At 36.4% G+C, this 21731-nt stretch overlaps 2 protein-coding genes across 8 annotated transcripts in view; one reads left to right on the top strand and one right to left on the bottom strand.

Moving 5' to 3' along the window:
- LOC106464849 (zinc transporter 2-like) overlaps window positions 1-13549 on the top strand; it is a 37312-nt gene extending 23763 nt beyond the window's left edge. Inside the window, exons 5-6 of the mRNA XM_013925006.2 lie at window positions 10708-10842; window positions 12794-13549. Of these exons, the coding sequence (XP_013780460.2) occupies window positions 10708-10842; window positions 12794-12939 (281 nt within the window). The 3' untranslated portion in view covers window positions 12940-13549. The remainder of the gene's footprint in view (window positions 1-10707; window positions 10843-12793) is intronic.
- A 304-nt stretch (window positions 13550-13853) lies between these two features.
- The window catches only part of LOC106464850, a 35077-nt gene continuing 27199 nt past the window's right edge, over window positions 13854-21731 (bottom strand). For all 7 annotated transcript variants that reach the window (XR_002611844.1, XR_002611840.1, XR_002611841.1 and 4 more), the window contains exon 4: window positions 13854-14103. Coding sequence is in view for 1 of the 7 variants with exons in the window: in XM_013925007.2 (XP_013780461.2) it covers window positions 14041-14103 (63 nt within the window). In the remaining 6 variants the exon portion in view is untranslated. The remainder of the gene's footprint in view (window positions 14104-21731) is intronic.

The following is a 21731-nucleotide window of genomic DNA, read 5'->3' as shown; positions in this document are numbered from 1 at the left end:
CCCCCCCCCATCTAGTGTTTTGCCATGATAGCCTCTGGGTTGCCTATAGGTTCAGAGTCAAACTTCGTCACAAGGTTAAGCTTCTGGAAATCTATGCAGAAGCAGTTTGATCCGTCCCTCTTCTTCACAATTACTACTGGTGAACAGTAGGCTGAATGATTCCACCTTCTAACATTACCTCGATATTTTGCTTGATCAGGCAGTTGGTAGGGCTTCACCTTGACTGGATCCCTGGTAATGGTCTCGATCTCATATTGCACAAGGTCTGTCTTGCCTGATCTATCTGTGAACATATCTGCTTACCAGTTAGTTATTCACTGATGTTGACATCATTGTATGTCTGATCTCCACCCAAAGGTATTAGGTCTAGTAGGTCTTCATCTTTTATGACAATGTCACTGTCTTTTGGTTCTGCATCTATGATAGCCACACCTGCAATGACCATCTGTGTCTCAATAGCTGCACCCTTTAGGTCTTCTTCCCTCTAAAAGAACCTCTTCAACATATTGGCATGGTAGATCTTGGTCCTCCAGTCCACTTTCACCTTATAGTTCATTTTGTTGACCAATTCCTGCACTTCAAAAGGTCCTTTCCACTGTAGGGTGACTTTGTTGTTGCTTGTGGGTAGCAGAACCAAGACCTTCTGTCCGACCTTGAAGTGCTTTTGACTCCCTTGAACTGCATACAAACTTTCATGTTGGTTTCTGAGGTATAATACATATTTATATGTGTTCCTCACTTCTGACTCTTCTCATATCCACAGTTCTTTCAATATCTGCATCAGACCTCATACCGTTCTTCCGTACAGCAAATCAAAGGGTAAAAATCCTTTACTCACTTGTGGGACTTCTCGGTAAGCAAATAATACTACCAACAGGTACCTGTCCCAGTCGCATAGTCTATTCAAGCACATCTTCTTCAGCATGCTCCTTAAGACTATTGACTCTCTCACAAAGTCCATTACATCTGAAATTGAAGTGTGTAGTAAAGAGCTACCTAATGTTGATGAGTCTGAATACCTCTTGCATCAGTTCCAAGGTAAACTGGGTCCCTCTGTCACTCGAGACTTCTTTTGGAAAGCCTACTCTACAGAACACTTCCAGGAAGGCTTCTTCTACTCTCTCCATCTCTATGCTATGACTTCTGGGTAACATGTCCCATAGTCGACTACTGTCAACACATACTGCTTGCCTTTGTCAGATACAGGTGCTTGTGGTCTGATTAAGCCCACAGCTACTCTGCTGAATAACTCTTCTATGAGAGGCATTTCACCTAGTGGCATCTTGGCTACCTTCCCTTTAGATACTATCCTTTTGCAGATGTCACATGACCTGCAGAATCTGGTCACATATACACTGACCTTCAGCCAATAGAATTTGGTGGTGATTCTGTCTACTGGCTTCTTTGCTCCTAGGTGTCCTCCAACAATGGACTCATGAACCAGCTTCATCACTTGAGTCCAGTATTCTGTTGGTAGTAATATCTGTTTAACTTTCCAAGTAGAACTGCCTTGACAGATCTGGTACAGCACTCCCTTCTAATCCTCTATTCTGTAAGTCCCTTTTCCCTTTGTCTTATGCTTGTCTTTCTCCCATGCACCATCCCAAAATTTCTGCAGTGAAAGGTCTTTCTTCTGTGCTTCCGTCAGTTCCCATAGATCTCCATTCAAGATGTCACATTTCGGTGCAGGGCCTTGATGTCTTGCTTGCTTTTCTTAAGCTCCTATGGTGACTGCAAATGCCTCATCAGTCTACCTTTTTTTCTGGTTCCTCCAAACTTCTACTGCCTGGTATATTGCCAATCAACAAGTCATAGATGTAGTGACAGGGACAAATTCTATACATTGTCTTAAGCCACTGCTAGATATCGTGCTTTGGTATTTGATCAATATTCTGTCTAACTAGCTAAAACATGCCCATATCATGATACTAACCATTCAACTTAAAACTTGTTTACTGTTAGATATTTAGAGTATAATATTTATGGTTAACCTGGTGAAACATTGTAACAATAGATATTGTATTCTGTATATCTGATAATAAACAAATTTCAAGTTTTACGTAACAGGGTACATCCTTTAATTATTTAACCCTTCAACTCACATCAATTATGTTCAAGTTGCTAACAATACCAGACTTGTTTGTCTGAAATAAACAACTCTTCACTAAAGTTTTGAACAGTCATAGCATTATGTGAATTGGAGTCTAGCATTCACAATGGTGATAATCAGCTATATGAGTTGCAACTTGTGTGCGAAATCTGGCAGCTGTAAGCACTAAGCTAGCAGAGACAAGGGGCATTTGACCTAGAAATATATAAATCCTTCAATATATGCTTTATTGACTTAATAGGTGTTATATTATTACAATTCCAACAACTGCAAATTGGTATAATAACATACACAGTTTGGACATGCAATATGAATGGTACCATATTAGTTAGTAAAAAACAACCATAAATGAACAAACTGTCAGAAGTTTTAATTGATATTAGAGAAACTAGTTTCAACACCTTCAAGCATCTTCTTCAGTCTCCCAGGAAGGAAAACTTGACAAGAATGCCTACTTGATCCAGAAACTTCAAATTCCCTTAAAAATACAGAAAGCTGTTTTACTAAAAGTAATTTTTAGAGATTTTGAAATTATGCCAGCTTTTGATTAAGCAACTTTTGAAATTATTGTTTTTATTTTTAGTTATCTATTTTGTACAAAATTCTTATTCATTTCCATGGCCAGAATATCTCAAATGAAGAAAACTGGCATTGTTTGTATTTTCATGTTTAATGTGTTTATGTTAAGAAACTCTAGTGTCAAACTTCTTCCAGTTTTACCTACTGTTACGTCTGTGTTTGTTTGTTAATTTCCCGTAAAAATTCTTTCAGAAGAACTTAAGCGATGCAAGTCCTTTCTTAAATAAAACTAGTTTATTCTTTCTTAATACAACTTTGCAATACACTTAATTTCCACAGTCACTTTAACTTAAACACATGCTATAATTCACAACGATTTACACACTTTACTTACGGCTTGACTCGATTATCCGTCTCTGTCTCTGCAGTTATCTGTGCCTACGGGTACTGACATCCATGAGAGGGTAGGAAAGAGGGTCATACCACCAGCAAGTTGACTACAATACAAAACCCAGGCCACTGGGAATTAATATCCATGTGGGGGTAGGAAAGAGAATCATACTGTGACAATTCCACTACAATCCAAAACCTAGCCATCTGGTGAGGGTAGGAAAGAGGATCATACTGTCTTCACCTCAAGTTCACTCCCATTTGTTTTTATGTCTCATATTGGAGGATATCACATCATATACACCAGCAGAACACCACCACCCTACTCTCAACTGGATGGTTTTATAATAATAACCCACACAGGAGGATGCCTCCATGGTCCACCACCCCAGCAGCTTGGAACTGGAAAGTGGTAAGGACTGTCAAACTCCACTACAAGAAAAGGGCAGTAAAATGCAGTGGAGAGTCTGGAGAAACGACAATCCCTGAGGCAGTGCAATGGGTGACCATGAAACCCTATTTTTAAAAGCAGGCCATACCACTTTATTCAGTAGAAGGCATGTCAAGGATTGACAGCTATCCCTTTCTGCTTTACCCATGTAGTCCATGGGTGGGTACGGTCTGGGATGGGCAACCTTATGAAGCAATGCTATTATGAGGATAAACCTACAAACGATCTTGTGGAACACCCTATTTCAGCAGTGTGCATTGCGTGGCCATGGAATTACAACATGCAAGTCGACATGGCTTGACAGTGCAGATTTGAACAGTTAGAAAATACTTAGTCAGACTTGCCACAGAGCAGGATCCAAACAATGAACATTAATAAAAGGAAAAAGGGCCCCTGGAAAGGAAAAAAAGGAAAAGTCTCACTGAATTCTGATATTCCAGAATGGCTACAGGCAGAAGACGATAACCTGAAGAGGAAGAAAACTGCGATTTGTGCAAATAGTGAGAGACAAATATATCATGGGTATTCCATGAGCTCGACTGAAGAAGTACCTCCAAGGGACGACGAAGATGAGAAGACACTCAGAACAAATTATGGGAGGAACAAGCCAATCAAATGAAGAGCCGAACCCAATTGATGAAGGTTTCTTTGTTTGTTTTTGAATTTCGTGCAAAGCTACACGAGGACTCTGTGCTAGTCATCACTAATTTAGCAGTGTAAGACTAGCGGGAAAACAACTAGTCATCACCACCCACTGCCAACTCTTGGACTACTATTTTATCAACAAATAGTGGGATTGGCTATCACATTGTAATGCATCATTGCTGAAAGGGCGAGCATGTTTGGTGGGATGGGCCATTGATGAAGAAGGAAGAAGAAGTACATGAACAGAAGACAGTTGCCAAGGAAGAAAGAGGTGAGAACAAACACCACAGAAAGAAGTCATGCAGACAATATAACAGAGAAAAGCACGTGTAGGACATAGAAGTCTATGTGGATTAGGGCGAGGATAAAGATGTTAAACAGAAGGAAGAGAAAGCTGTTAAATGGAGGAGTTGCCCTCCAGAACCACTGGAGTGTTAGGGAGGAAAAATTATCTACAGAAAGGAGATGATATTTAGAAGGATAAAGATTACATGAAACATCAATGGCAAATAAACAGACCACCACTGTCCACAAGCAAACAGAAGAAGGAAGGAAGACATAAGGGAAGGTGAAACAAGGAGAACTGGGAGAGTGGATCAAACTTAGGCAAAGTGAGGCAGTGCAGGGCCACATTAATATTCCTTTCTGGAAGGGCAGCCCACCATAGCAGATGACCATGTCCAGAAGAAACATATCGACAGAGAAAATGTAGGAGAGGTAAATACCTGCAGGATAGGGAAAAACAAAAGGTATGGGACAAGATCACCAGAAAATTCAAGACAGGGGAGACAGAAGACCCCAATCCAAAAGTCAAGAGAGGAAATCCACATGATGAAGAATGGAGGGTTGACCAGGATAAAATTTCATTTGCATTGAAAAACGTCCATGTAAGAAGAACAAATGAAACAAGCCAGAAATGAGGCTAACCATCAGGAGAAGCCAGATCACCTCAACTATGACTAGAGGAAAACCAGGTGTGAAGACAGAAGATGGGAATGTCTAGGTGAAACACTGGTGACTGAGGGTGGAGAAGAAGGGACAGAGACAGAAGAAAAGGTAACGGAGGGGAAGTTGGAGCTGGAGAAGCTACAGAAATAATAGGTGAGATGGCCAGAAAAGAGCTATTAGAAGGACTGAACACAGTGTTAAGGATGAACAAAATCACCTGGAGAAGGAGAATTGGTGGATAGACAGATGTGTAGGTCCAATCCTGGCTGAAAACATTGATAGCCAGAGCAAGAAGATGAGGAACCGGAGACTAAAACCAAGGCAATCTGTGGCTAAGGGATGTTGCAAAAGCCTCAATGTGTGGAGTACTCCACTGAAGTCAAAACCACTGGAAAACAGATAAATGTTGTCTGGACAAGAATCTAATCTGTGATAAAAGTGAAAGGACTCAGAACATGACATGCAATGATATGAATATGGAGTGTGTTGGCCCAAAAAGAAGATCCAATGTATAAATATGGAGGGATGGAGAACAGGAGCCACCCTGGTGATTCAGATAAGCAACCACTGAGGAAAAGTCAGAATGGATCACTACCAGACGATTTCTGACCAGATGGAGAAAATTAACCAAAACACGACCTACAGTGAGAAGCTCCAAAACATTGATAGGATAAGACCTCTTGGCCACAGACCCAAAACCCCGAATCTACCAGTTGATCAACCTACTCCCCCACCTCCAAAGGGATGCATTTATGAAATGTGGAAAACTGGATGAGGAGGAGGAAGCAGGACACCTACCAACGTGTGAGTTATATCTAACCACCAATGCCTATCAGCAACAAGGATAGAAGGAAGGGTAATAAAAGCCAACAAAGGATCCTTGCAAGATTCTACTGGTTTTGGAAAGCCCACATATGAGCTGGACCTAAGGGGATAATGACTCTCATGGAAGATCACATCCCCAAAAGCAATAGAACTTCATGAGTTGTAATCTAACTGGAAATTCATCAAACAAAGCCAAAGAGGAGAAGGGTGGGCCCAACTGATATGTGTGTGTATAAAAAGAAAAAAAAACAAATGGACAAGATATTGGATAGGTCGCAGTAAGGACTTCTCCAGCTTGATTAACAGCCCATTAGAGCTGCCCCATGAGCATCTGATAAGGGTAACAGGCAGACTTCTGCTCAGAGCGAGCGAACAATAGCCAGTCAACCAAAGAAAAAGGAAAGCATAACCCAAGAACATTTAAGTGATGAACAAATGCTCTGAATGTTTGACAAAACATACAGGACCAAAGCAAGTCCAAAGGGCAGTGCACAAAACAGAGAAACCACCCCATGGAGGATGTACCAGAGAGGGAGGGTCATGAGTGATGAAATATTGGGATATGCATATAAACATTCGCAACACTCCTCTTTGTCATCGATAAACCTGGAGAAAAAGCCCACCTAAGGGCAAGAAATGACTCCAAGGTAAAATTGGGTAGATTGAAAATTAGAATGAGGTGGGACAAATCTAGTACAGGCTGCCAGTCTCCAATTGGCACGAGGACAACAAACAGCCTGGAATAAAAGCCTGAAGAAAGGTGACAAACAGGTGCAATGGCCAGAAAATCTTCTTCCGCCTTGGACAGACACAGGCTGGTGGTAGGATCCCAAGTCATGGGGAAGGAAAAGGGTACCAGGGACAAAGAAGGTAGGGAAAGAAATAGTAGGAAAAGTCCCTCTGATAAAACCCAAAGTACCCATGGAATTGTAGTGAAAGATCACCAAAGGGTAACAATATAATATAGTCAAGCTCCCTCTGGTTAGTCTCCAGTACTGTTGGCAACATGCCCATTAGTGATGAATAAAACAACAAGATGAGAAACCCTCTGGAAGGGGGACAGGGATGGGTAGATAAGGACCAGAACGGGAAAGGAATAAAGGCATAGCGTGACTCCAACCGTGACAAATGTCAACCAAAGAAGAAAGAGTCAAGTGCTGATGCACAGATTACACACGATTCCAAAGTTTCGGATACATGATTGAAAACATATCACCAAAGAAAAAATATGTAAATCAAACAAAAGTGTTTGATGTAAAATATGTGAATGTGAGAAAAATATAAAGACTAGGAAATAAATTAAAAGATTTGTTCCATGTAAAGAATAAAATAATAATTAAGAAATCCCACTATGCTAATGTGAGAAAAATATAAAGACTGGGAAATAAATGAAAAGATTTCTTCAATGTAAAGAATAAGATAATAATAATGAAGAAATCCCACTTTGGGAATTAAACTCTTAAAATCATGATTCACACAAAGAGTACCAAAAAAAAATGTCTGAACACAAGTACTACCAAACTAGAAATGATAGTTCTGTAGAATTGAATAGAGGTAGTCATATGTATCATGAGAATATGTCACACTCTTATTGGTGAAGGGTTGATGCATGATGATTTGCATGAGACACATTGGGATCATTCAATTCCAATGGAGGGGAGGTAGAAGGCTTGTGGCATGCATATTTTTTTGCATATAGAGGGCAGCACTGAACGAGAATAGCTATTTATGTGAGAGGAGGTAATGTACCATATCGGAATTAGTAGGTACAGGATTATTACTAGTGTAGGAAGTGCTGCTGTCTTAATACATTTGGCAACCATCTGCTGACATATAGCTTTATGTGATTTCTGTTAGTGCTTACAATAACACCTATTAAATACTACTTTCACTCTGACAAACCTGAAGTGTTTTGTTCAGTTTACACATGTATGTAACGTGGTTTTTTTTTAATAATATACAGCTTTGACAATAAGTTTTGAGGAATGATTTTTATTTAGGTAATTGGTGTGATCATTCTCAAGTACACAGGTTGTATCAATAAACTGGCCCAGCATGGCCAGGTGGTTAGGGAGCTCGACTTGCAATCTGCGGGTTCGAATCCCCGTCACACCAAACATTCTCACCCTTTCAGCCGAAGGGGCATTATAATGTGACGATCAATCTCACTATTCATTGGTAAAAGAGCAGCCCATAAGTTGGCAATGGGTGGTGATGACTAGCTGCCTTCCCTCTAGTCTTACACTGCTAAATTAGGGACAGCTAGCGCAGATAGCCCTCGGGTAAGTTTGCACGAAATTCAAAACAAACATCACTAAAGTAGGCTTTTGTATGCAAATCAACAATATAGCAATTAGTGAACAATGCATTTAAATAAGAGAATTGCTAGTGATTACTTAGGTATGTGCATATATCATGCGAGTGGACAGTTTACTTAATTTCATAGATTAAAAAAAAACTAGATGAATTGAAATATGTGGAAGATGCTGTGAGAAATATTTGGGTAAAATTAGGAATGTCTTGGGGTACTAATGATTAAAAACTTTTCTAGTGAAGTCTAGGTGTCTGTTGATTGTGGAATTGTTTTAGATTATTAATAAGGCTTTTATGAATTTTCTTCTTTTAATGTTAAGTCATGTTTTAGTATGGTAACATTCTGTTCAGAAAAACTGTGGTTCTGTTTGTTCATAGACATGGGATAGGAGTTTTTGGTGTTCTTTTAACCTAGTGTTCAAATTACATTTTGTTTTACCTATGTACGTCAACTTAACGTAGAATAACAAATTAAACAAACTACTCAAAATAATATTAAAAGAAAAACTTGAGTATAAACTTCACAACTTTTTGCACACAAACCCATCAAGAATGCCAACAATCTACAGTGTACTGAAAGTCCATCAAAACCCAATAACCTTATGGCCAATTATGTCTTCTTACAACTCTTTTAAACTAAACTGTGACGAATACTTTCACTAGATCTTTGAAGCCTGCTTTCCAAAGTAAACACCCAAATAAAAAAAACTTCTCACTTCCTATGATGTTTATGTAATTTTGACAGTAACATCAGTATATTAGCTTTGACATTGCAAACTTATTCCTTTAAACCCCCTATCAAGAGGCAAAATAACTTAGTGTAGAAATTATTTTACAACACCAAAAAAGAAGAATCAACATAAAACAAGAACACCTAATTGAACTGTTATGACTAGTTCCATGTTGTATTTATTTGCTTCTAACACAGAGATTTATTTCCTTCAGTTACATGGACTTGCCATGTGAAATGAGGTACATTATCCACTCTTTTCTCACACCACATGGAACAATGTTCCATAGACACTTCCTTATACAAGTCTTCATTTTAGATTATATATATGTAGAAACATTTTTTTGGTTTTAATTGTCAAGATGAACAAAAAAAATTCCTACAACATACATAAATACATACATAAAAAGTTTCTTAATGTTAACATTACACAAACCTCCTTAGGCTTCACCACTAAAATTAATAGAAACCACACATACAGTGGAAATTATAGGCTGGTTTTCTTATCACGTCATCCATCAGAAACTACATACACTAAATTAATCATACGCTATATTCACCACAGGAAACATTGTTGAGGAATTTAAGTATAACCTTAACGTACTAACTATGTTCATTTTCATCTCTGGAATGAAAAAATAATCACATTGCAAAATACAGGGTAGCAATTGCCCAGTTTTTCACATAGGTGAAATAGGGCAAAATTTGAACACTGGGTTAAAAGAACACCAAAAATCTCCTCCCATGAACAAAACTAATCACAGTTTTTCTGAACAGAATATCACCACAATAAAACCAAGCCTTAAATTAACAGAAGAAAAAACAGAGAAGCCTTATTAGTAAACTCAAACAACCTCACAATCAACAAACACAAAAGTATCACTATAAATGTTTTTTTTTTTATTGAGTGTTATATTAATGATTTATATACAGAATTTTCTTTACTGTTATATGTTATAACCTGTGCACTTGAAAATGATCACACCAGGAATAGAAATGCTCAACCTGTCTAAATAAGAATTATTTCTCAAAGCCTACTGTAAAAGCTGAAACGTGTAAAATAAAAATACTGAATACATGTCAAATATTTGTTTTATTTAAGATCATGAATTTATTTTAAAAAATTTAATTTAAATTTCAAAATAACTATGTACAAACCAGAATACACATAGTTTGCATTTGGCTACTACAAATATATAAGACAAGTCATCACAATGTACTGTAGTGAAATGTGTTTTTACTAATGGTATAAACCAAGGACATGCATTTATTTCACACTATACCATCTCATTCTATGCATGAATGGTCTGCTAGATTGCCAGTAAGCCATAAATATTGCTAGTGTTACTTCCGCCACCAAAGGTGGACAGAGGTTATGTTCTCACCCTTGTGTTTGTCAGCAAGATTTCTTGAAAATGGCTGAAAGGATTTGGACTATGGCCCAACTTAGAAGTGATTAGTTTTGAGAAAGTCAAGGTCACACAAATCCAAAAAAATTCCTGTTACCATAGGGACTAACTATTCACACTATTTTTGCTCTATAACTCAGTCAAAAATGGTTCATGTCCATTGATAATAATGATGATCATAGGGACACATTTTCATATTTTTGAGAGCCTAGTATGATTAGTGCTGTGTGGTGGAGGTATGCACTTTACTGAATGCCTCTTTAGTTTTATTTTTGTTACAGATTTTTAGTGTTGTACTCATAAATGTTCTTATTATACTTATTTAAAATTTACATGCTTTTTATATTGTATTTATACTTCAATGCAGGTATGCCAAGAGGAATTGACTTCTTAGAAGTGCAAAGATTACTTTTCAACATACCAAGTGTGGTAAAAGTCCACAACTTGAGAATTTGGGCTCTAAGTATGGACAAAATTGCTGTATCTGCTCATGTAGCTATTGGTGAGATACTTTTGCTGTTTAAAGTATAACATTAAACTTCATCATTTGAAAAAAAAAAAATTGATACCATAATCAAATAGGGTAATTTGTTGTCCAGTGCAAATGAATCTAAAGGTAGAAATAAAACATTTAGTTATGATTTCATGCATTAACAGCTTTAACATGAATCCAAATATTTCATACACATAACTTAAAGAAAAATTTATTTATGTATAAATGAAAATTTCCTTCTTCACTGTGAATATTAGGTAAATAAGGAACAAAAGTTTTTTTAAATTTTCCTTATTGTTAGTTAGGAATCAAAATGCCCATTAAGATTAAATGCAAAACTAAACTTTAAGATTGTAGTTTATGGGTACAAACCTAGATTGTATATGCCATCTCTGTGATGATGTAGACAATGGTGGTAAAACTAAAAAATGTGAGTCAATCTTCCCAACTAGCATGTGGGATGAAAAAGCAGTGAGTATGCAGATGAACTAACTCTGGCTGGTCCAATTACAGAGATGTTAGAACTTCTCTGGTTTCATACCTTGATCATTTCTCATTTTTAAAATAAAATTTTGGTTGGGAAGCAGTGAAGAGTTTTACCATTTTTATTGCCTCAGCTGTTTAATTTTTGATTTAATGTAATTCAGTTATTTGAAGTTCAATTCAGTCTATTTAGTAATAATGTATTTTCATACTTGTCCTTGTTTGGCACTTATACCCCTTTTACATATTTCTTAACAAGAATATCAAAGTATTATGAATTATTAAAGAAATAGCTTAGCCTAACTGTAGGAGAGCAGATAGCCTCTAAATGAATACCTGCAGTGTTAAAGCTGCGTTAGAGAAGAATACATTTACTTTTTAATTATTTACTCAAACTACAAAGACTTAACATTTCAAAAGCTCACACAGTTCCTCACAATCAGTATTGATATGTGTATTGGTGTATGATATTGTGATGCTAATTTTGTGAAAGAAAAACATTACCGTATAGTTATTTATAAACATAATATGGCTAAAACGTTCATAACTATATAAAGCAACTGTGAAAAATCCATAAAATATTTTAAGGTATGTCTTAGATATCTAAAGCAATTGTCTTTTTTAAAACAATTTCATAACTATTTCTGAATAGTTCTGCATAAAGCTGAAAAAGTACACGTATATAGCTGTAAAGAACTTTTTATTCATACAGATACTGCATACACTTTGCACTGTGTTTACAGCCACATTACTTTTGAATTATTATCTAAATGATTGCATTCAGTATGCTTCACGATCATCATAAAAAAAAAAACATTAACAGTGAAATCAATAAATTTCAGTTAGATGTTAATATAATTTTACCATTAGGGTAGATTATATTCCACTCTCTACTGGTAGGTACAAGAACAACTACCTCAGTGATATCACCAAAAATCATTTTGTCTTTAGGTATTCAGGCCAACCTATTCAATTATCACACTGGTATACTTTCTTTGCATATTATTGTCAAATAAAATGTCACTCCACTTGATTCTAATCCTAACTTTTGTTATAACAAAACATAGTAACATAAATTTTAAAAAATATTTATCATAGGTAACAGCATATTTGATGGTAAATGCTGTCCAGTTTTAAACTTAAAACAAGTCCTACTGCTGTAGTCGTGTTTTATATTGGGAATATATCCCATTTAATCATTAACATAATATAAAAAACTCTTGTAATACACATCCTTACTGGTTTCACACTAATGTATAAGACTATAAATTATATTTAAAAACACTGTTTAAATTTGTTTCAGTTAGTTTAAGTGCTTTTAAAAAATATCTTAATTATATATTATTGAACTACCCAGTAATTGTTACATTAATACTGTTCAGGAGAAGAAATAGACTTTTATTTATTCATATATTTGCTACCATATTCTACATTTGTAACAGTGTTCTGTGATGTTTTTCTTATTCTTATATTGCAGCAAAAGGAGAAAGTCCCACAGCAGTTCTGAAACAAGCTTCTAGAGAAATTAGGTCTAACTTTGATGTTTTTGAGCTGACTCTGCAAGTGGAAGAATACCGAGAAGTAATGCAGGAATGTACACAGTGTCAAGATCCTAAAGATTAGGAGTAAAACAAAATATCACTACAGACTTTACCATAAATAGAATCAATAACTAACTTTATCCAATAATCTTGGTCTTCAATTTCTTTAGATTTAATAAAACTTGCTTTCAAAGGTGAATGCTGATGAAAAATACACATCCAGAAATTTCTATCAAAAATCTTGTCAGCCTGATCCATTTCATGAACATTTATAGAGATTTGCAGTTACCAAGTAAGCACCGGCCACATAAGAATAATAACAATGTTCAATCATGACTAGATCCTTTGATGATATGTATGTGCATTATTTTTTGGTATTGGTGCATTCATGGTTTTTGCAATTAACTGTTCTATGAATTAAATTATCACCAACAATATGTATAATATTCCTAGTATATTATCTAGTCATATCAAAAACATTTAAAGTAGTATGTAGGTTTGTGATTCCTACAAATAAACCTTCAACAAGAGTATAAGACTTGATTTGCTGTTCCTGGTATTTACATACTCTTCAACAGGTAGCATTTTCATTGCTTAAATGTATTTGTTCAACTCTATACATAGTAAAATTATCTCTTTTTGTTTTATGCTAAATAAAATTATAGTTGTTTTTAGCTATTTTGTTTTTTCAATGTACTTGATTTATTTGTAATAACAATTTTCTGTTTCAAAATTTCTGTGAAAGCATGTTCATTCACTATGTTTGAATTAAATAAAACAAAAAATGAGGTGCTTATACAATAAAAAAAAAATAATTAACATCCTTAGGAAACCTTCTATGAATATTATTATTATTATGAACATTGATACTTCTTTTCCACTTTCAATATACTTCTTACATCTTTGCTTTCTTAAGTGTTCTTATTGTTCAAATTCTGAAACTTATGTATAATCCAAACTTAATGTTCAGAAGTCAAGTGACAAAATACAACAAAATTGTCTGTGCTTTGAATTTATTTGAACAATCATGAATATCATCAATAAAATACAATTTGAAAACAAACTAGACAGGAATGTTCCAAGTCATTTAGACAACAGCAATAACAAAAGTCAAATTTTAGTTTACATAAATTTCATTTCAAATAATGCATTTATTTTGAATACAAATGTCCTTAATCTTCCTTTATATCCTCCTGTTAATTGTGAAGTTGTCATCATCTTTTAAAAGTTGTTCAACCTGCCTGGACTAAAGAATAATTGAATGTTAGCTTTATGTAAATATATGGCAATTCCAAATCATTAATGTTAACATTTTCCAACACCAAAAATGTATTTATGATTGATTGAGAACAATCATCGCTTTGAGATTAGGCAAGAAAAGGTGCACCAAAAATGGAGAGGAGGTATTTATTGGAAATATATTTTGAGTATTGGAAAATATCAACTTATAATATGGTACCTTATCTCTTCTCACATAATAGTACTGAAACAGTGCAAGATGTACCTAGATGAGCCCCACTTTGGAAGGTGCCCTAAGAGAACCCATGAACTGTGATACCCTAAACTATGAAAAGATAGGGAGACCACACCTCATCTGTACCTGTGAAGAGATGTGTTGTCAAGTCAGGCAGAAATTATGCAAGTCCAATAGACAGAATGGATGCATCCAATGGTGTACAGTAGCTAGGGTGTGTCAGACCATACTCAGTAGGTTAATTCCAATCCCAAACCAGGCAGCATCAGGTGTCTTCTGGTCTGTGGTAGGAGAAGAGTCCCAACCATCTTCACCTCAAAACCAGGAAGCAGAAAGGAAAAGCAACTTTTGTTCTGACAACCTAGGCTGGACACATTCATGCAGATCCAGTACACAACCAATACCAGGCCATCTGGGAACACACACATATGAGCAACAGTAGGTAGGGGGTATGCAAATGTAGTGGGCTAACTCCGGTCCACAGTAAGAGAAGGGTCCCTACCAACCACGTGTGAGGAATTATAGTGGTTAGTCTTGCACTGATCCAACACCAGACTATCCAGGCAGCAGTAAGATGGTGGAAAGCCAGCCAGAGGGGTGAACTGCATGTGACAGATTCATCCAGTCCAAAACAAGACAGCAATGGGTATTTTTCTTAACATCCAAAGTAGGAGGAGAGTACTCAACACCTACACCAACAGAACATCACTGACCTACACTGAATTGAGTGGAAATTTTCAAACTCAGGAGAAAGCCTCCATGGTCTACCATCCTAGCAGCTAGGAACTGTAAGTGATAAGGACTCCCGTACTTCACTAGAAGAAGGCAGGGGAAAATACAGTGGTGAGTCAGAAGGAATACAACACCTTAAGATTGTGCAATGGGTGACCATAAAAACCCTACTTTGTAAAGCAGGTCAGTCCCAATTTATTTTACTAGGACCAAAGTGGATTGGCATCAATCCCAACACTGCTTTATTCATGATATTCCATGAGTTGGTACAGTCTGGAACAGAACTTATTTATGGAGCATTATACTGCAAGAACCCTAGAGTACACCCCATCTCATCAGTGAGCATTATAGACCATTAAAGGCACCTGGTGCAGATTTGAAGTTAAACATACCTGGGCACCACTTGCCACAGAGTGGGATCCAGAGATGTAGAAAAAAGTCACTGTAAAAGTAAGAACTTACCCATTCAGAGCCAGTAGGGGGAATGGCCATGGACAGGTATCTAGATGAGGAATATATGGCCAGACGATGTAGGTAATGCTTATTGAAGGTGGGAGATGTAGTCCACAAGCCAGCCTGCACAATCTCCTCCAACGGACAACAAAAGAGCAGCCAGAAAAAGAGGTGACATGTTTGGTGAGATGAAACTGGGAAAGTGCGATGAGAATTCCCATCCAACAAAGTATAAGTGAGATGAGTTGATGGAGCCAACCTGTAAGTGAAATAGGAGAGATATCTCTGGTAGAGCAGGAGTTCCAATGTATAGAGTCGGGAATGGGAACCATAAAAAGGAGTAATGTGGGCAACATAACAACAAAGCTTACATGGGATTGGACCTAGAATAAAGATGAACTATGGGCAGAAGAAAAATAGACATGAACAAGTGGGATAAAGGAGAACATATGAACAGTAGTAAAGGATTTGGGAAGCATCAATAGCATATATGTCTGACATCCAACATCTGCAAGCAAAAATAAGTAGAAAATAAGCCTTATGCAAAATGTGGTATAAGGAACAAGAAGCTAAAGGGTCAAAAGGAGGTAGGGTAAAAGAAGATGAAGAAAGTGAAAAGAATGAAACAAGAGAGAAGAGACAGGTAGAGAAAAGACACACAAAAAGATGAAAATGAAAAGTGTTGGATAACACTGCCTTGTAGCCCACAATGGTAGAAACAGTTAAACCATTGACAAAGAGCCAAACAAAAAAGTTGGAAGGGTGGGAAACAGTAGGTTTAGAAAGGGAAAAGCCATGACAAAAAGACTGATAGCAGAAAATACACCATTTATGCTGTTAGACAAGTAAGGAGGAAGAACAAACAGAATGATAAATAAAGAAGACTACGCACAAAGATAGTCTGGAGCGCCTCACAAGGGACTAGACAAAATCCACACATGAAGACAGAGTGTGAATATCACAGGATGAGCAAGGGAGAAATGAGGTTGCAGGAGGAGGAAGCAGAAGGGGAAGATATGACTGTAGTAGGCTCAAGAGTGGAAACCACGTTTGGGCCTGCCAGAACAGGCCCCATAATAATCTGAATAAGTGATAGTACTTGAGGAAGGAGACGGACAGGAGGGTAGGCATACAGATAAAGGTCAGAGTAATCCTGACTGAACACATACACAGCTAGAACTGAATGATGTGGGACAGGAAACTATAACAGAGCAAGTTTGGTATTGGGGTATGTAGCAAACTCATCCAAAAGGAGGTACCCAGCTGAGAGCATAGCCTCTGGAACACCCGAGGATCGTCAGACCACTCTGTCATTAGTATCTTGTCAGGATGGCAAAACTATCAGTGAAAAAACTCAGAGTGCCCAGAATGTAACAAGCAATAAGCCAGTCCAGTCAAGATTCGGCCTCCCCCCCAAAAAAAAAGTTGTATTTGAAAACAAAGTGAATGAGATTAGGTGATCCTTCATGATTGATATATATTATAATGGTCAAATTGTCGTAATTTTTCAGGAAGAAGTGCCCACAGACCATTGAGAGAAAATTATCCAATGCCTGATGAATAGCCAAGAGCTCCAAGACTTGAACCACAGACCAACAACTAGCTATCTCTTGAACATCCAAATATTCCCCACCCAGTCATAGATGCATCCTTGAACAGATGAGAAGGCAGAGGAATGCCAGCCAAGGTGTTGTGTCTGTCAAGCCATCAGACAAAGTCAGCCTATAAGAAGAGAGGATGGAGTATTCCTAAGGACCCCAAAGAAATTCCACTGTTTGTGAAACACCTATTGAAGACAATGCATACATGCATGACCCCATGGAAGCCAAAAGAGAGAGAGAGAACCTCATGCAGTGTGAGAAGCTCTGACTTTATAAACTGAGAATTCCATGTCTCACAGATGAAGAAAAGGCTGAGTCATGCTGATGTAGGGGTTGAAAAACATCTCCAAATGAATAAGGTATTAAATGGGGGTGAGATGTGGCTTTTCCAATTTGATGAGTCATCCCAAATGTGCTACCTCTTGAAGAAGGAGGTGGGTATGGTGTTGAGAGGCCTGGTGGGAAGGAATCAAAGGTAGCCAGTCATCTATGTAATGGTGAAATTACAGTCCCAATTTATGAATATAATGAGCAAAAGCTTTGAATATGTGAGCGAAAACATATGGAGACAATGGCAGACCAAATGGGAGATTGCAGAATTGAAACACCCAACCTCCATGAACAAACTGTAGGTAACGTTTGGATGCTGGAAAAACAGGAATATGCAGGTAAGCACCTCCAACATAGACCTTGGTTATCCAAAAACCTGGAGTGAACGACCATTGGAAGTTGTGAAAGTACTCCATGGTAAAATGAGGAAAATGATGAAACAGTTTAGGCTCGAGAGATTGAGAGCAAGACGACAATATCCAGTTATTTTGGGGACAATGAACAGATGGGAATAAAAACCCCAAGAGGGGAAAAGACACCTGTTCGATAGCATCCTTCTGAAAGAGATCCAAAATGCCTCTGAAAGATGCTGGAAATAAAGTGGATTAATTTTATACCTATAAGATCTTAACAACAAAGTAACCAGGTGCATGTGGAGGGATAAAGCCAACAAAGATAAATGTGCCAATGTGGAGAAAAGTAGCAAATGCATATCTGTCCAAAACGCCTTAGAGGAATGATGGATAACTTCATGAAAGAGATGCATGGATGAAAGATAATGTAGGACAGTAGTAAGGGTGAAGCAAAGAAGGGAAGAGGGAGGATCAGAACCCCATCCCTGAATAAAGGATTCCAGAGTCTGAGAGTCCAGAAAAGGAAAATCAGACCTTTGGTAGGCTAAAGCATTCATCATGTCTGCCAAATAAGAGGTATGCTGGTGCCTGCATGAAGGTGAAAAAGGAATTGGTTGTCATGAACTAGAATATCTGTGTGTGTGTGGGTGGGGGGGTCCAAATAACCAGACACCATGCCAGAATGCAAAATGAAGGGGAAAAATACAAACAAAACGAGGGAGAGAGAACAAAATAGTAAATTTGAGATACCATGACGAGGAAGGTCCATAGGAGTAGACTGGGAAGGAGCAGTGAAAGCAGGAGGAGGAAAAGGCTGTTGAAGTTGTTGTCTTCAGGAACAGATTTCCCTTGGAAAGAAAGATCAGACCTAGGTTCAGGAGATGATGCAGGTAAGACTCCAACTCCCAATTTATCAAGGCTGAAATTTTATTAGCAGAAACAGTAGAGAGCCAGATACCACAGTAGTGTTAGGTCTGGCAGGATCAATACCTTGATGATCCATACCAAAAGTGGTAGTGACAGTAAACTGGGAGTTCATAATGTGGAAAAGTAAAAAGCTTTCACTAAAAAGAATGCCAACTAAAAATAAAGTTATAGCCAGTCTCTGTGTTGTTTTAGTAGCAAAACTACTGCACGTCTGCAATAGTGATTGTGCTGTACAGTATAGAAGGTAACAGCTACACTAGGAGGGTGTATTGCACTCCTATTGGTGGAAGGTTGTTGCATACTACAATGCAGTTATATCACATGTAAACACACAAAATTAAGTGGAAACCGCAAGAATAGTGACAAGCAAAAATTGCACATTTAGAGGGCAGCACAAATCAGGGAAAGCTGTTATGTGAGAGGAGGTAAGGTATCAAATCAGAAATGATTTTTTTTTTAGAAATATCAAATCTTAAGTAAGAGTTATCTCAATACAACAACATACTTTACTTGCACAGTTGCATATAAAAGTACACTGATTTTTAAGTAATCCCTTTGTAATGAACACAATATAAAATAATGCATTTTTGGTTATAGACCATAATGAAGATGACTAGTCAACTAATTAATGGTATCTTTCCTGAAACATAAATTATACTTATTCTATTTTCTTAATTAATCAATACTCATATTAAAATATTTAGCAGCAACTATAATAAAATATTAACTATACATTCAACTATTAATGGCATACATATATTTCCACACCTAGATATAGAATGATAAATATGGTGCAGACTGTAATGTACATGTTTTTATATATAATTGGGCCTTTTGAAGAAAAACTTTATGTGAAATGTAATTTTTAATAGGAATTTAATAAATTTATTCAAAATGATGTGAACAATTACTATAAAAATATTACTACATCAATATTGTTTTAAAATATCACACTAAAATAAGTTATAATTGTATAACTGCATTTAAATGTTAAACAACAACAAAATTCGATGACGAGGAACCCACTTTGAGACTAATAATGGTTGGAGATGGCTTGAATGGGTAATGAAGAAAAACTTTAATATGAGTTTAACAATGTACAACATTTCTTTTGTACCTGATGATGACAAAACCTTGTCGAAACGTTGTACATTTGCTATTATGTTAAACTTATATTAAAGTTTTTCTTCATTACCCATTCAAGCCGTCTCCAACCATTATTAACAACAACAAAAGTTAGCCACTGCTAGAAAACTGATATACCATATAATGTTATATCTTAGTTTTATTATTATTACTTAGTTAAACTATTTCAATAATTTAAATTTGCATAATAAACATATATTAATAATTTTAATCTTATAAGAAGGATACATCTATTACTTGCTGCTAAGCCATTTAGAAGATATTAAACAGACAAGTTAACTTTAATCTTATATACACATTGGCAAAATAAAAACTTAGAAGTTTCAGTGCATCCAGAAATGTAAAAGTATTGCAAAGAATATGGTTTCTTCACTTTAAATTTTGTTTGTTAAACATTGAAATACAAGTTGTCTTAAACCCTTTTGGTACTAAGTGGGTGTTAAATTCACTTTTTAGGTCAGGTTTTCAATAAATGGTGGAAATCAATTGAATTTGAAAAGTGTACTTTGTTTTTTAGGCTAAAAAGCTTTTCTAATGGGAACTATATTATTTTGTTTGTTTTTGTGCAAAGCTACACAATAGGCTATCTATACTCTGTCCACCACAGAGTATCAAACCCTGGATCTTAGCATTGTACATCCATAAACTTACTACTGGCCCACTGAATGATAACTGAATTATGACAGGCCTAAATTTCCAACAGTATATGTAAGCTTTTGTTTTTCCAGTAGTGTATGAATTATAACTGTATGTCAGATGCACAGTCAAATTCTCAAACACAGAGTAAACATGCCATTAGTCTTGGAAAGTTAATTTTATTAGCATTTATATCTGATCTCACCATTTAAAGTATTAAAGGAAGAGGTTATAATTTGAGTTTAATAATATGTGACAGGTCAAAATCCCCATTATATGAAAAATATCTGGTCACATAAAAATGTTTAGTTTTTGATTCATGATCAACCATTGTCCTCTGCTAATAACAGTTACAGGCCTCCCAAAGTACTCCACTTTCCTTCTTTTTACACTATTTTTTGAGGTTCCCTACTTCCCTTATTTTTAGGAAAAATTCCTATTTTTTCCAACTTTTTGGAATAGCTCAACAGGAAATACAAAACTTGTAAAAACACACGTAGTTGTATTGTGAATAGTCTAACAGCATCCATTATTAACTAAAGAGAACAAAGAGTTTGAGGATCTGTTGGATTGCAAATGTTACAGCTTTTTGGTGGCATCAGAGTCACATACTTCCTTTTCCAAAATGAGAAAACTGTCTTCTCTATTTTCTGGTAAGTGACTTTAGAGTAAACTTAACCTCTCCCCAACACAGAGTAACTGAATGATGGTCAAATACTCCTTTATCTCAGTACATTTTGAATTTTCAAGTTGAAGTATGTGCACCAGCTTTTGTTAAATTGCACTTCCTGTCATGGTTACTGTTTGCACAAACTTTAGCTGCATGTTGTTTGATTTTTGTTTATGAGAATGTCTATGTTAGTCATGTCCTTAAATAGCTTAACAGAATTTTTTTTGAAAACTTTGCTCTAACTACTAAAGTCCATACCTTTCCTGAGGGGTTTTAGTTTTCTACATTATCATGAAAATATAAAAATGGTTAAAGAGGCTGCTTCAAGCACCATTACTTTGATCACATAAAGGGCACAGGCAATATAACACCAAGTGCATGTATGTTAGATTAGTATTAATTTTATACTAATCAAACATACATGCTCTTGGTGTTGTATTGCCTGTGCCCTTTATGTGATCAAAGTAATGGTGCTTGAAGCAGCCTCTTTAACCATTTTTATATTTTCATGATAATGTAGAAAACTAAAACCCCTCAGGAAAGGTATGGACT

This window comes from Limulus polyphemus, unplaced genomic scaffold (assembly GCF_000517525.1).
Source record: "Limulus polyphemus unplaced genomic scaffold, Limulus_polyphemus-2.1.2 Scaffold1759, whole genome shotgun sequence".
Classification (NCBI taxonomy): Eukaryota; Metazoa; Arthropoda; class Merostomata; order Xiphosura; family Limulidae; genus Limulus; species Limulus polyphemus.
This window is presented reverse-complemented; position numbering and strand designations above follow the sequence as displayed.